General features: G+C 44.0%; 2 protein-coding genes across 4 annotated transcripts in view; one reads left to right on the top strand and one right to left on the bottom strand.

Moving 5' to 3' along the window:
* shroom1 (shroom family member 1) overlaps positions 1-9,001 on the top strand; it is a 34,776-nt gene extending 25,775 nt beyond the window's left edge. For 2 of the 3 annotated variants that reach the window (XM_084374456.1, XM_084374455.1), the window contains 6 exons: positions 541-602; positions 958-1,599; positions 1,804-2,397; positions 3,055-3,163; positions 3,650-3,922; positions 6,269-9,001. In XM_084374456.1, the coding sequence (XP_084230582.1) occupies positions 541-602; positions 958-1,599; positions 1,804-2,397; positions 3,055-3,163; positions 3,650-3,922; positions 6,269-6,523 (1,935 nt within the window). In that variant the 3' untranslated portion in view covers positions 6,524-9,001. The remainder of the gene's footprint in view (positions 1-540; positions 603-957; positions 1,600-1,803; positions 2,398-3,054; positions 3,164-3,649; positions 3,923-6,268) is intronic. The other variant, XM_084374457.1, reaches the window with a different exon arrangement.
* A 4,169-nt stretch (positions 9,002-13,170) lies between these two features.
* sowahaa (sosondowah ankyrin repeat domain family member Aa) lies at positions 13,171-15,466 on the bottom strand. Its single transcript, XM_084373400.1, has one exon. The coding sequence runs from the start codon at positions 15,188-15,190 to the stop codon at positions 13,772-13,774; it is 1,419 nt and encodes a 472-aa protein (XP_084229526.1). The 5' UTR covers positions 15,191-15,466; the 3' UTR covers positions 13,171-13,771.

Here is a 15,466-nt window from a genome sequence, read left to right as displayed (position 1 = left end):
GGAAAGGGTACAATCTGCATCAAACACAAGTATTTATCGGCTCCATCTCTGATTAGCAGTGATGGAAACATGAGACCTGGGTGGACACACTAACTTTTGCCCCTTTATATGCCAACGGAAGTTGGTGCCTAATAATTTTCCGTGCGGCTCAAACAGCCCTTGACCATTATTCAGTCACTGTTGCGTTTGAAAGAGAGACTGAAGAAAAAAAGTACATAAATGTAACCACAAGTTTCTCACTGGCCTCCATGCTGCTTTCCATTGTTCCCTGTTATAGTATCAGGTGTTGTCTGTCTGTTGTCTTAACCTTGTCACCTAAATAATCCCAAATATCAAAGCTCAGGGGTATATTTTACCAGATTAAGTGCCTGATCAGCTTTCAATCACAAGTATATCAAATTAAGTTTTTAGTGAAGTCAAAAAAAACAATAAGCGTTACAAAAGTGAAAAAATATGAATTAACCCCACTTGGCTGTTCCTGTAGTACTTTGCACAAATTTTTTGTTATTTTCAACGTGTTGTCTTTTGATTTTTCCCCAGGATCTGGAGGCACATGACGATGAGAAGGATCCTCTACCAGTTAATTCTATGGAAACCTCGAGGTATGTAACAGCACTGCAGACGAATCGGGACATTTTTGTTGGTTTTCAGGTCAGAAGAGTATTAGGTCAGTGATGTGTGCGCTGTGGCACAGACTGTAAATCTCCCCTAGATTCATTGTGTCACTGGAAAGTCAACACCCACCTGCTCCAGCAAACCGACATTCCTTTTAAAAGATTTATGCATGGACTGTAAAATGAGGAGCTGGCCTATTTCTTAAAACTACAGAGTGATTTGTAGGAATATCAAATTATTACCGCCTGTCTTGCTATGAAAATTTCCAGAGCTAGTGTATGATGCGTTTGTAGAATCAGTGACTTATGTTAGACATTTAAAAACACTGCATGTCATTGTCAGGCCCCAGGAGAATGCCACTGACGAGTCCTTAATAAAGCCAGCGCCCGAGGGCCAGCAGCGTGTCCGTGTGGTTGCACAGAGGGGGAAGTCCATGGAAGAGCTCGGGGCATCAAAGTTAACAAGACCATCAGCCCTGAGTAAAAGTTCTGAGCAGCTGGATCAAGTGGGGAGGTATTCCACTGGACCAGGTGGACCGGAGAGAGACAAGAGGAGTGTTTCATTCTTTGCCGAAGTCCGGTCAGCCCAGGGGCAGGAAAGAGGAAGGAGGAAACAACACGTAACAGAGCAAGTGGGACAAGAACCAGAGATTGTTGGTCAGAAGAACACTCAGGGACAGATGCAAAACCAAACCCAGAAGAAGTTGTTGAAGCAGAACTCAGAACCAGGGGATAGTGCCTCAATGGGAACAAGGAACTCAAGTAGATCCACCTCCCCAGCCTCCTCTTCCTCTTCCCGGGCCAGGGTTCACTCTGGACCTCCTGGGTCTGCCACGGTTGAGTTCAGGTCCAGCAGGCCGCCCAGTGAGACCACATCTCACCCACCTTCCCCCAGAAGTCTAGAGACCGGCGAGAGGGAGATCAGTTCCACCTCATCCACCCCCACCCAGACAAAGCTTCCTTGTGAAAACAGGCCCAGCTCCAGGTAAGATTAGACTCCGTCCCAATGCATCGTTTGTTTTCTCTGAAATGATTTGACTAATTTAACTTTCCTGCCACAACTTCCTGACTCTCATTGTATCGTCATCATTTGAATGTATCACCCATCAGGCACCTGAGTAAACAAGAACAAATTCTAAACAGGTGTTTGTTATTCTGCAAATGTAACCATAATTTGTTTAACGTCCAGTAGAGCCCGGACTTCTGTGACTGGATCGGAGAAAGAGCAGTCGGTGGATGAACCCAACAGTGACGCCCCACCGCCGGATTCAAATCATGAAGTGTCTCTGAGCTGCGGCGTCACCACAGACCCGTCACTGTGGATCCTCCCTCCAGAAGAAGAGATCAAAGAGGAGCTCCAGACCTCGCTGCTGACAGACAATGTTTTTGAAGATGAGTCCACCGACACGGCCCCTCCGACGCAGATAAGTGAAACCTCTGTGTCTCCCTGCACCTCGGTATCGGACGCAGACATCAGTCAGCAGGTGGAAGAGGAGAAAACTCCAGAAACGGAAGATGAGAAGTCGGAAGAAAACCAGGAGATGGAAGCGAGGGGGACACCAGAGGGAGAGACGGAGAGTCTGGAGAAGCCCGCAGAGAGACCTCAGTGGGAGGAGCTCGTAGAAGCAGTGGTGAAGGCCGACCAGTCACTGGCTAGAGTGCTCTACCCGCTGGCCAATCGGAAGACAGCACTAATGTTGATGGAGCAGCTGCTGTCAGAGGACACGCTGCTGATGGAGGAGCATTACAAGAAGAAGCAGGAACAGAAAGGAGCAGCAGAAACGTGAGTGTTAGAGGTTAAACTCAGCTCTGGCAGTCACAAATACACTCCTACTAGTTTCCAATGACATATTAAAATGTCTTTAAAGTTTGAAGTATTCTTGAATTCCAATACCTTGTAAAAATGCTAAAACAGCGTAATCTCTACCTCATCTACATAATTACTCATGTAGCCTAGTCCAAGTGCAATTATAGTAAAAATTAAGATGTGACTGGACTTCCCATCCCGTCAGGTGTTTACATAACACTTTATCTTGTATACACGCAGCTGCTTAGATGGAAAGAATAATCCATCTCACAGAAAAGGTCAAGTTAATTAGGATTCCTAGTTTACAGTTTCTCTAGGAAACTTGATACCGGTTCATAATGACCAATGAACTGAGCTCCGCAGTGCTGTGTTACCTTTTGTTGCATCACATGCACAGACGCACCTGGCTATCTGCTTACTGCTGTGCATGCAGTCACATTTCTGCTAGTGTAAGCACACTTCAGATTCATAGAGAATGTGCAGTTGCGTTTCATCATTGTGTAATATGTAAATGACAGTGGTGCATTTGCTCGGAAAATACTCAATGTGACTATACGTGGCGCGGCTGAAATGCAAATTAAACTGGCTGCATCACATGGCTAGCTTGACCTAAACATGTGCTTGTCTTTCTAGTGCTGAACCGGCTGAAGGGGCTGAACAGTCTCCTTGTCCCTCTGCTCCTGAAAGCCTTAAACCTCAGTGTACAGACCCGCAGAGCAAAGCTGACATCACTGAGAAGAAGGTAATTATTCATTTATGCCATTAAGAAGATGCCATAACAAAACAAAATAAGCCCAGTGAGTAGCAAAAATGTATGTCTTTGAGTCAGCGTTATTGCCTGTACATTAAAAATGACAGGACAGCAGAACAAACAGGACTTTAAAACGACACACTTTGTACTGAACTATGTGGTGACTTCACATTGATACCATCTTGATGCTATTTGGCCTTAAGTGGACTCATTTCAGGCCGAGATAGTCTCTCTTATCACACGATGTACTGTCTGCCTCTTATCGGTTTCTCCCACTTGCCTAATGTTTGGCTTAGCACAAAGACTCTCCTTCTTCCTGACTGCAAGTAAGCAAATATGAAATAAATCCTTTTAATGGTTCACCTGCAGACAAGTGTTTATTTCTCCAGATTTTTTTTTCCATTTGGCCCAGTTTCACCATGTGTATCTGTTCTGAAGTGTCATCTCACATCTCACCCTCTCTGCTTGAATTAACAGGGTCTGCTGGTGTCTTATATCGAGGCGCGTCTGCGCTCACTGGAAGAAATGCGCAATCCCCTCCAGACAGAGATTCAGGAGAACGTGGCTCACGGGGAGACTCTGGAGGTGCTGGTCCGTGAGCGCTGTCAGCCTGTGGAGCTGGAGAGGTACAACCTGTTCATTGGAGACCTGGAGAGGGTGGTGAGCCTGCTGCTGTGCCTCTCTGCACGGCTGGCAAGGGTACAGAACGCCCTGAGCACTGTGGACCAACACACAGATGCTGAGGAGAAGGTGAGGAATGGAAATCATTTCTTTTCTTTGTTCTTGTCTTTTCTGTCTGTCTGTCTATCTTTTAAGTAAATCATTGCAGTTAATACTTTATTGTGGATGTACCGAAATCATTATTGGCAGATATTCTCCTTGTTGGCTGCTGGTGGCTTATCGACAGATACCACGAGATTCACCGATGGCAGTGGCTGATGTTAAATTTTTACCTTTATGTGTCTCATCAATTTTGTGCTGGCACATTCTTGAACTACCGGCTTGTGACATAACTGCCATCAGTCTGTAAGGCTATGTAAATACTAAGAACAATACTTATCATTGAGGAGGTAGTTGTATTACAGGCAAAAAAAGGCTTTTTCCAATTGTATTTATTACTTTCCAAAGAAAAAATGGATGAGGCATCAATCTATATGATCAAGTGTGTAATTTGTACTTGCGAAGAAAGTTCGACAGTTCGACATCCACGATTTCTAAAGCTAAAGGGAGAAACCTTTTTAGCCAAATTAACATAATAATAACAAAAAAAAGGATATTTTAATCCTTTCTTCTCGTTTGTCTTTGGGTTTTCTGTCAGAGTGCTGTGATTATTCACATTTCACGTCACCTTGCAAGTAGTTAAGCATGGAGCCACAAAAATCAAACTATGAATCCATCGGTTTTCTTCTCATTAGAGAGCACTAATATTGTGAATACATCTTTGACATGGCTCTGACTGATTTCTAGGGTTAAAGGTCAACTGAATCGGTTAGATATACAAACTGATAAAGTACTTTAATCCACCATCATGTGCTCCATGTTTTACAATCCCATTACGCTCCTCCTGCCTTTTCCCCTGAAGTTGTTTACACATACACACTAATGCATGTGAGTAAAAGCATACTATGAGCGAGTGTCCTGAGGGAACATTGTGTCATGTCACAGTGCATATCTTATAATTCACCGTGGTTCATTTAGAGCTTCTGGCGAAAGGACGACCATGAGTGTGCGAAGCTACTCCCATGCCTTCAGCGATACGCTCGCTCTCTGTTTACTTTAGAACAGCAAACATGCCACTTGAAGCCAAAAGTTGAAGGACGGCGTTAATGGAGTCAAGGTTTCTCACTGCGTGGAATTCCAAAAATGTCGTTTATCTGTGTCTAATTGCCAATATAATGGCTTATCTGTGTTTGAACCAAATGGTTTATCACACAATTGAAGATTATTTTGGATATGCTGCAGTTTGATAGGACTGCACTCTCTGGTTTGATATATTGAGAAATAATTACTTGCTGCCTCTGAGGTAACTCAAATAAAATGTGTTTAATGACATTATATTTTAATAAAGACCTAAATGACTGACAGCAGTCTCAAATATTATCATGACAAATATTAGTCACGGGATCTGACTTGAGCTCTGTGCTTTGCTTTGTTTCATTGTGCTTTCTGCATCAGTTTATGTTTGCACGGATGCATTAGATTTCTAGATTTACTCCCTGAAAGAGCTCCTTGTTGGTTTGTCCATCTGCAGAAAGCTGGATGAACGTGCAGCGTACTGAGGGCTTGTTAGAGGCTCATTTGTTTTCTTGCTGTTATCAGCAACGCTGGTATTTACACTGACTCACCGAAACTCCAGCCCGGTTTCGGTGACATTTGTATATACCCTGCCCTCTGTTGACACAAGAACACACTGCACCTCATGTCCTGAGGCTGTTAGAAACATGATCATAAAACTTTCACATCTCTCTCTTGCATTAAACACCATATCATATAAATTTATGATATCATATAAAAAAAAAAAGTATACTGTGGCTGTGAAAAGAAAAAGGTTTTTGATGTGATTACATTGCAGATCAGCAATCCTCCACGCTTACTGCAGGGTATTTACTTTTTCATCTCATATCAAGAGCAGTGGTATGGAAGCTAATTTCTGCCAGTTAAAGATGAAAATAAAGCTTGCAGAAAAAAATATGACCATGTAAGTCATAATTATGAGATTAAAAGTCAACATAATTAGATAAAAAGACATTATGAGATAAAAATTCAAAATTATGAAATTGAAAGTCATGTATTTTAACTGAAAAGTCATAATTATGAGATTAAAGCCAATGTTGTGAGATAAGTCATGATTATGAGACAAAAACTCATACTTAAAGATAGAAAAAAGTCGAAATTGTGAGATTAAATGGCAGAAATGGGCTTCCATACATGGGCCTAAATGCTCTGCAAGGCATGAATCCAACACCAGAAGAAAGGGGGTTAAAGTTTCAATAACAACCTGAACATATTTCTTTGTCAACTCATGTAAGATAGAGAGGAAACTCAACCTTCTAAAGATATAAGGTGTCATTTATCGTCTTCTGTCTCTGCACTCAGCAATCTCTGGACAGTCGCCATCGTCTGCTGTGCAAACAGAGGGAGGACGCCAAAGATCTGAAGGATAACCTGGACCGGAGAGAGAACCTCGTCTCCACCTTCCTGTCGCGCCAGCTGTCCGCCGAGCAGCTGCAGGACTACCGGCGCTTCGTGCAGACCAAGGCCTCGCTGCTCATCCGGCAGAAGGACCTGGAGGAGAAGCAGAGGCTGGGAGAGGAGCAGCTGGAGGCTCTCAACAACAGCCTCAATCTGTGAGGCGATGAAAGCACTGATTTCTCCATTCTTACCTTGAAGGAGGATGCTCAAAAAGACAGAGTTTTGGTTGTACTTTTCTGGCTCTTAGACACACAAGGCGTGGATTATAAGTGGTCCAGCTGGTATCCCCAACCCTGCGCACCCTGTCATGACTTTCTTTTGCCCTTTTGAAGAGGGCTTGTGAGGATCTGCTTTCCTCTCATAACTACAGACTGCACATGAGACGAGCTATAAAGACTCCTGGCCTTTCTGTCGTCTACCGAGGGTGCCCAGAACGCTCACCCACCCGATCTCCGCCCATTGTCTGTCTGCACAATCCGCAAAGTACATCTGTAGACTTTGTTGTACATTCGCCGAGAGGACTGAACTGTTTTTTCTGCGTGCCTTGATATTGGTGTTGCTGTGGAACGTTTTTTTCCATTAAGAGCTGCTGGGTGGAAACGTTGCGTCCCCTGTTAGCAAATACTTCACTTTCCATTAAGATGGTAGTGCTACAGCCCTGTGTCTGCACCTGTGTAAACCTATTATAAGCTTTAAGATTGTATTTTTGACCAGTGAGGGGGCTTCAGTGAAAGAGAGTAGCCAGAGAGGGAGCGCTGTACTGTATCATGTCAGTTGAAATGTACAATAGATGTAGTAGATTTAATCTTTTTTTTTTTTTTTTTAAATATGTTCTTATTTTTAAATGTTTCAAATTAAGGCACTAAAAACCAAAAAGGGTGAATGAAAAAAAGCACTTTGTAATGATACATAAATGCACATTTCTTCAGATCAGATTCAAAATAATCTCGAGCGAAAGCCTTACTCCATCCGTTCAAACTTTATTTCTATTTTTCTTTTGTTCTGTCGTGAATCTTTAAATAGGAATGTCGAAATAATGTTTTTAAGGTACATGAGCACACCCAGGAACATTAAGGATTGTGTACTAATACTCTTCCAGCTAATTTCATACTTAATGTCATTAAGTCTCGATGATTTCATGCTGGAATGGTTCCTCATACAGGGGTGCTAAACCTCTTTAAAGCAGATTATAAGTAAGCAATTATATCACTGAGTATTTTCTCCCAATGTCCCTTTGTTGCAGAAGTGACACGTGATACTTGAAATACTTTTTTTTTTTGTCAGGAGGAAAGTCCACAAATTTTCACTTCAGGTGTCTTAAACTCATTTTCTCTTCTCTACCTCCACAGAGTAGCCACTTTTAGACACGTGTAGCCTTTAAGTTTATTTAAATTTACACAGCTTTTAGTAAAAGGTAGCCCTGAATGAAAAAAGACACACTTTTGAATCAAATAACTTTCCCCTCTAATCTTTAAAGAATCTCACATTTTAAAAACCTGCATTTGTCATTAGTTTTATAGTTATATTAACTCCTTTTTACAGAATCTCTGACCTGACACGTCAGAGTTGTCGAAAGCGATGCGAGCTGTCGCACGACATCAGATTATGTGCAGCGTGTGTGTGTTTGTGTGTGTGCACGCGCTTGAAATCATGAATGTCTTTAATTATGTGTGTGTAGAGATTAGTTGTTGAACAGAGAGACAGAACTCCTCTCGGTGTTTGCTGTGTACGTTTTCAACAAAAACTCCTATGAAGTCATGAAGTGATCAAAATGCTATCGTCCCTCAGGAAATTCTACCTGTTGGCTGTACTGAAAAAAAAATAATCCAGTGTCTGGGTTGACTTTTGTGTATATGATATTTATGTAATAATGACCACAAAGAGGCAGAGCATCATCAGCAACCTCCACACTCACAAAAAACGTTATTCACTAACTCACAATGTCAAAAAAATTGGTTTCTTAGAAACCCCTCCTCTCTGAAACACATTTTCATGTTTTTCGCTAAACAATTTCACCACCTCCTCAGCTATTTCTCTGGAGGTTTGCAGCTCTGCCCCGCTTCAGTTTGCTAAACAAGCGTATGTTTGTTTTGGCCTTTGTGCTGACGCAGGCCTGAAGGGTTAGAAAATACTCTTATGTTGTTCCCTGCAGCCTGCTGGAATTCCTAAAGTATGCAAAAGCCCAACGTTTTGGAGAAAGAAAAGCCTGGAGGGGAGGAGAAAGTGTGAAAAAAGGTTCCCACAAAGGAGCAGCACATGGATAAATACTCATTTTAGTCCTCGCTATGTGTGCATACTAACAAACTCCCTGAGTCATTTCTCGTTCTGTTGAGGTTGCCGGAAAAAAAGTGGGGTCTGTTTTTGAAGTAGGATTACATTTATTTAGTTGGGGATTTCGTTTCACACGCTGTGACATTGATACACAACAGAATCTGTTTTAAAGCCAAGAAGGAAAGACATATTTCAGCGAGTCCCAGCTGGTGGTATGACAGCACAGACATTTTCTAAATCCACCTTTTCTGCTATGTTTCACACCTGTTTTCCAGTTGAGAGTTTGAGTTGTTTCTTTTGTGCCTGTCTGGAGTTGTAAATTCCACGATGTTTGTAATATTGTGAATAAATTAAGCTCTCCCTCTCCTTCAAGTGTACCACATTTCTTATTTTTCCAACAGTAAAGAACAATTGGTGCAGGAGCATCACGTCACGTGCAGGATACTATACATAGAAGTACAAATATAGGCTGCGTGAAATATTTATAGAAAGAGTGATTTACGTTCTGAAATATTCAAGCTGTGAGAACAGCTAACATTGGATATTTAGTCACATTATTTCTCTTAAACCTGACAAATAATGTTATTTACTGTCATATTTTGGCTTTCCTCTACTTAAAATCTGAAGTTTCCTCAGTAGCTGAGGCTCTCCTGGATCGGTTGTTCCTCTCAGAGATCGTCTCTGCCCTCTGCAGGCACATCGACACACTGCCTCTGAGAGTTCAATCATTTACGGCCACTGAACTGTGGGAAAAAAACAATATCATACAATAACATTAAATCTGTGTTTTACTCCTGGGAGAAGAGAATTGTGCAGAAAGAGGTTGATGGGGATGATAATAGAAATGGGTCATCTGTCAGCACACGGAAGAAGGAAACTATTTTTTATATCTCGTGTTTGGGGAAACTGAATGTCAGCAATGTTTCCTCTTCAGAAATCCCAATAGTGTTTTATATAACGTGGGAAATTTTGTTACATAATTGAATCCTTCACTGGACAAAGTTAGTCTCATATTTAATACTGATGTGTGTCATTACAAAAGAAATGCTAATGTGCAACTTTAGAGTGTCAACGTCTTGAAACGAGGTGAAGTAACACCTTCAAAAATGTGAAGCGACAGTTTATCAGAAGGCCTGGAAACAGGACGACAGCTTGCTAAGGAAACCAATCTACCAGCACCTCTTAGTCATACTAATTCAAATGTGATATCTTTTTTGTTTTGTTGTTTGTTGGTTGGATGTATTTTGTACAGATTAAACAAACAGACAAAGATAAAATGTGAGCTTTTCTAGGTTCTGGGAGGCACATTTGTTGACTTTGGACAGAACCAGGCTAGTTTCCAGTGCCAATGCCAAGCTAACTGTCTGCCTGCTCCAACTTGATATCGAATGGACAGGTATCATTTCACGTCCTTGCCATAATTTGAATCCACGGTCATGACTACACATCACAGTAATATGAAGATGGAGTAAGGAAGGCAGTTAGCTTAGCATAGAAGCAGAGGGACAGCTAAATTGGCAAAACCACTACTGATACTTCTAAAGCTCACTTATTAAATTAAAACATCTTTTTTAATCATTTTAATCTTGTTTGTTTGTCTAGGCTAGCTCTTTTCCTCTTTTTCCAGTCTTATGCTAAGCTATATGTCTGCTGGCTCCAGCTTCAGTTGAACGGACAGGTAGCTCCTATGTATATAGTCAGCCATCAGGTAAAATATACTTATAGGAATAGTTTTACATGCTTTTTTGCAAGATTTATATCCATTATCATGTGGATTAATGTTAGCCTAAATATGAAGCTGGAGGTAGTTAGCTTAGCTTAGCAGAAAGACTAGCAGCAGGGGGGAACAGCAAACCTAGCTCTGTCCACAAAATCAGCCTAGCAGTAGCGTTAAAGTTCACAAATGTTATTACTTTTTTGTTTAAAATGTGCAAAACCCCAAAGAGTTTTATGTAGGTATTAAGGTGGGTGCTAATTAGCGAGCATTAGGGGTGCTAGATTTTGTTAGCTTCCGTTGCGCTCCCACTTCTCTCGTCTCTTCCGTGTCCTCATTTGTTCAGTCTCACAGAGGAATGTCGTCCAGTTTGTTTTTCAGCAATAACAAACGCTTTAGTTAAAAGGCGTCGAATGGACTGAGAGAAACAAAACAAAAAAAAAAAGATTTCATGTTGGCAAGTGGCAGAGGAAACCCCCTGGAGGGCAGTGAGAGACACCACAGAGCACTTAATATAGCCTACTTCTGCTTCTAACAAACACTTTTAATCAGATTCCCAGGGACATAAAACACAACTCAGGGAATGCTAAACAAGTGAGATCTTTGTCAGACACTAATTGCATGGTAATTAGGTTGAGCGTCATTACAAAGACGGTGTAAGTGATGGAGCGTTTTGTGGTGTGTGCTGCAGACAACAAACAGGAGGGAACAGGATGGCCTGAGCACAGCGCCGGGTATAATGAGGAGCTTTTGCTGCTGATAATCACCGACTGTGTCCTTCTGTCTCAGGGAAGACACATAAGCTTTCGTTTTGGGAAGCGAGTGTGATTTATTTTGCTTCGTGCCGCCAAATAAGCGTTAAATTCACAATGATATACAGTGCGTGCAGGTCAGGAGGGCGGTCGAACATGTCCGTGACTCTGTGATTACTGCGCCAGGTGCTCACATTAGTCACTTCTCAACCTGAACCCTGAACCTCTCCGCCCGCAGGAATGTCGGCACACCTTTCGGTCTCCTCCTCTAACCTCTGGCAGTCTTTACACAGCTCAGTTATGAAGACTAACAAAGGCTTGTCCTCGAGCCAAAATACTGACGGTAAAGCTGTACTTCCATCACCGTGATCTATCGCCTCTTTGTCACAGAAGACGTTGCCGTTGAAGCTCCACTGTAATAAGGCTGACTTGAGCCTTGTTCGTAACTACCTGACAGGATAACAGTTTACAGTAAAACAAAAAATGCATTCCTCACATTCCTCGTTATACGTCTCTGCAACAGAAGAAAGCGTAAAAGTAATAGTTACGACTGGAGTTTGTGATTATGTGGAGCCGTCTTCACCTAGATATGACCGGCGGGCATTGTGTGCCGTGTTAACTTTACTTTAGAGATACGGAGACGTAAAATTTACACTGGATTGTGTCCAATACTTGAGCAAGAGGAGAAGACAAGTTAAATCAAATCCTACTCAGCAGATGTTAAAGGGATATTTCGACATATTGGGAAACACCATCCCTTGATTTTGTGCTGGGATTTAGATGAAAACATAGATACCACTCTCGTGTCTGTAGGATAAATACGAAGCTACAGCCAGTTAGCTTAGCTTAGCATAAGGACTGGAAAAAAGAGGAAGCAGCTAGCCAGGCTCGGTCCAAATGTGACAAAATCTGTTGCCTGCATGGCAACGTCATGGTGCTAGAGGTTCAGATTTTGTAAGCCGGGCTAGCTGTTTCCCTCTGCTTCCAGTCTTTAAGCTAAGCTATGCTAACTGCCCCCGGTTGCAGCTCCATACTTAATGCCCGTATGGTCCAGTTTCACAAAAGGTGTACCTTTAGCACAATTCCATATTTTTATTTAACAAGCGCTTTAACGCACAGATGCTTTAATAACAGGATTTAACATAACGTCTCCTGCACTCCGGGCCTTGTTCCTGACCTCATGAGAGCCTTTTCTCCTCACAGCAGCAGAAAAGAACATTGGCTTAATAAAACCCTGAGGCTCGGAGATGAAACATCGACTTGACGTAAAGACAACGGATGCTGCTGGGGAAGTGACACCATTAGAAACGAAAGGGAACGCAGGGAGACGACTCCAGGCGGGGATGAGACGAGACAGTCAGAGAGCGACTTCATCGACTTTACCCATATCCTCCAAACTTTTATTCTCCTCCTGTCGACACCTAACCGTTAACACAGTAGCATCTGTAGAGGAAAGTGAACCAGGAAAGACGGGGAACACGGCAGCAAAGTCGGCTCTTTCAGCCACACGCACTCATTCCCAGTCGGCTGCGCGTCTTGCTGAATCACAGCTGTCTCAACAAGCCGGAGGATGGGTCTGAGCCAAATTTCAGAGCCCATTTGGCACGCAGAGGGACTGTAATGATTTATGGAGCACCTGCACACACCTCCACGGATGACACACCTTTTACCTTTTCTAGTTTTCCAAGCAAAATCCAGTTAATTGTTTTCTCTCAGGCAGTTTCAGCTGGATGTTTGCTTCTCATAAGAGCTGCGCGGTGTTTAATGATTCATCTGTTACAAAGTGGAGCGATGATGAAGAGACGTGTCCTCTTCATCCTCCTCAGAGGGACAAACAGTCGTCACATTTTCACTTTTCATAATTTAATGAACTGCCTCGAGGGGTTTGATTCACACACAAAGTCGGCAGTCACATCCTCAGTTTTCAGTTTGGGCATACGTGCCTCTGGAAACGGAGAAGGTGACGACTTCAGTTCTTACTCAGAGGTGAAACCGAAGAGGGGAACGAGTCAAGTCTTGATCTCTGCTACGTCACAGGTGGATTTCCTGTTAGCGTTGATTTATTTCGATCAAAAGCAGGTGAACAACAAGAGCACACGCACGTTTTGAATGTGGAACAACAAACATAACAATCAGGCATCAAACGTACACATTGTTTTGGCGATTTTGTTCAGTTCAGTTTTGATTTCTGCGTCTCAGCAGGCAGAGACGAGTCTTCACGAGGCCACAGACGGTGAGTAACGCGACGACTCACAGGACCTTCTGGAATATCGTCTGAATCACCTGTAAACACTCCTCGAGTTACAGCACACAGACATGCAGGTAATGTCTCAGACTATATCCCCACCTGTCTCAATCTGAATCAGTCATCCAGCTCCCCTTTGACCGCACAACCAGAAGAAATTTCATCTTTGTGTTGTCTGTCAAATACTTTTTAATCTTATTTGTGACAGTTTATCTCATGAATGTGTCTTTCTTTTACATAATTATGACTTTTCTCTAATAATCTTGACTTCCATTTCATAATTTAAACTTTTTATATCATTATTTTCTCTAACCGGCTGGTATGAGCTCCCATAAAGGTGGCCTGAAAATCAGAGAAACATCAGTGAGGTTTTCTGTCCACACACACCACTCCTCATGCAAATAAGCACACAAAGAGTTGTGAGTTCACATAAAAGCGTCTGATGTGATTCTCTGCCTGAAGCCGCCGTCCTCTCGCTCCTCGCTGGGGTCATCGCTCAGGGAGAAGAAGCTCGGCCTCTGCTTGTGCTTCTTCTTGTGGCCGGTCATGTGGGGCTGGAACAGGCGACTTATCGAATGCAGGCCCTTGGAGAGATCCATGAAGAGGTCCAGCTCTTCCTTCTCCTGGCTCGGGCCCTGGTCCTGGCTCCGGGCCCTGTCCTGAACCTGCTGGGCTTTGGGTCCACCCAGCATCTCTCTCACCGTCACAGAAACACCTTTGTGCAGATAGTGGTAGGCCCTCTTCCCGCAGTTGTCCCTGATCCTTGGGTCGGCCCCCAACTCCCCCACCAGCATGGCCATGATGTACTCCTGGTCGTGCAGGGCGGCGATGTGCAAAGGAGTGTATCCGCCGTGTGTTCTTGCATTAATGTCAACCTCGACCCCTCCCTGCTTGGACAGGTCGACAATCTTCACGAGCATTTCGCTGTTGCCACATTTGGCTGCCCAGTGCAGGGCGGTGAACCCTGACATGAAGTCCCTCTTCTCTGCCAGCTGGTTGTCTCTCAGCAGCAGGCCGTAAGCCTGGCTCCAGTGGCCGGAGGCGCACTTCACCAGCCACTCGTGCTCTGCCTGCTCCAGGGGAACCAGTGAGGGGACTCTTGTATCCTTGGGCTCCTCTGACGCCTTCTTCACCCTCAGCTGGGGGGAGCCGACGCTGGGCTCCACCGACGGGGCTCTCCTCCTGCCCCTGTAGCCGTCCAGTATCGGGCTTCCGGGAGGGTCGTCCGGGTCCACCTTCAGCTTACGGGTCTCAACTCTGCTGGGCGCCATTCTCAAAGGCAAGCCGTAAGGTTTGCTCTGGGGCTTGCTGACTGCATCGACTCTTGAGCGGCCGTCTCCATTTTTGTCCTTCTGGATGTCAAAGTTCAGCATCCTCTTAACTCTGAAGCTGTCTGTGAGCTTGCTCCTCTGCAGAGCCAGCTGTATGGGAGACAGCAGCTCTGAAGGATGTTCACCACCTTCTCCATCAGCCTCAGAGACAGCTGATCTCTCCCCTCCCGCACCGTCACGATCACCGCAGCTCTCAGTCTCCTCTCTCCGCACAGGTGGGCGCTGCTGCTCACCTGCCGGCCGGATCTCTTCGTTGTCAGTCTTTTCCGCAGACCGGTGCCCGTCCAGTAAATGCTGATACACTTTCCTCACCACAACGTACCGGGCACCGTCGATTTCTTTCACGGAAGCGACGTTGTTGACGAAAGTCTTGAAAAGCTCCTTGTTCCGCTCTTTCTCCGCCGGATCCTCGCTGTCTATCAGGCCTTTGAACTTCAGCACCAAGTCGGACTTCTTGAGTTTGCCCCCCTCCGTTATCAGCAGAAATAGGATGGATTCCTGCGTTAAAGCCATCGTGAAAAGCTTTCGAGGTGAAACCCTGTACCCTGTCTGACCTCTGTCCCGGTGACAGCGGAGCGCAGTGGGCTTCACCTGGCCGCGCGCTCCCTTCCCTCCTCCCTCCTCCCTCCTCACCTGGAGGAGGCTCTTTCCGGGGAAAGTGCAGACGTGGATACGATTTGAATAATGTATGCAGATGTGTCCCTGCGAGGCAAAGTGCCAACCTGAAACCAACAAGGCAGCAGGTTGTTTATGGCTGATTTTCTCTTCCCTGTGAAAGTAAAGACTTGA

Source organism: Pagrus pagrus (assembly GCF_965226575.1).
Source record: "Pagrus pagrus genome assembly, chromosome: 14".
Lineage (NCBI taxonomy): Eukaryota > Metazoa > Chordata > Actinopteri > Spariformes > Sparidae > Pagrus > Pagrus pagrus.
This window is presented reverse-complemented; position numbering and strand designations above follow the sequence as displayed.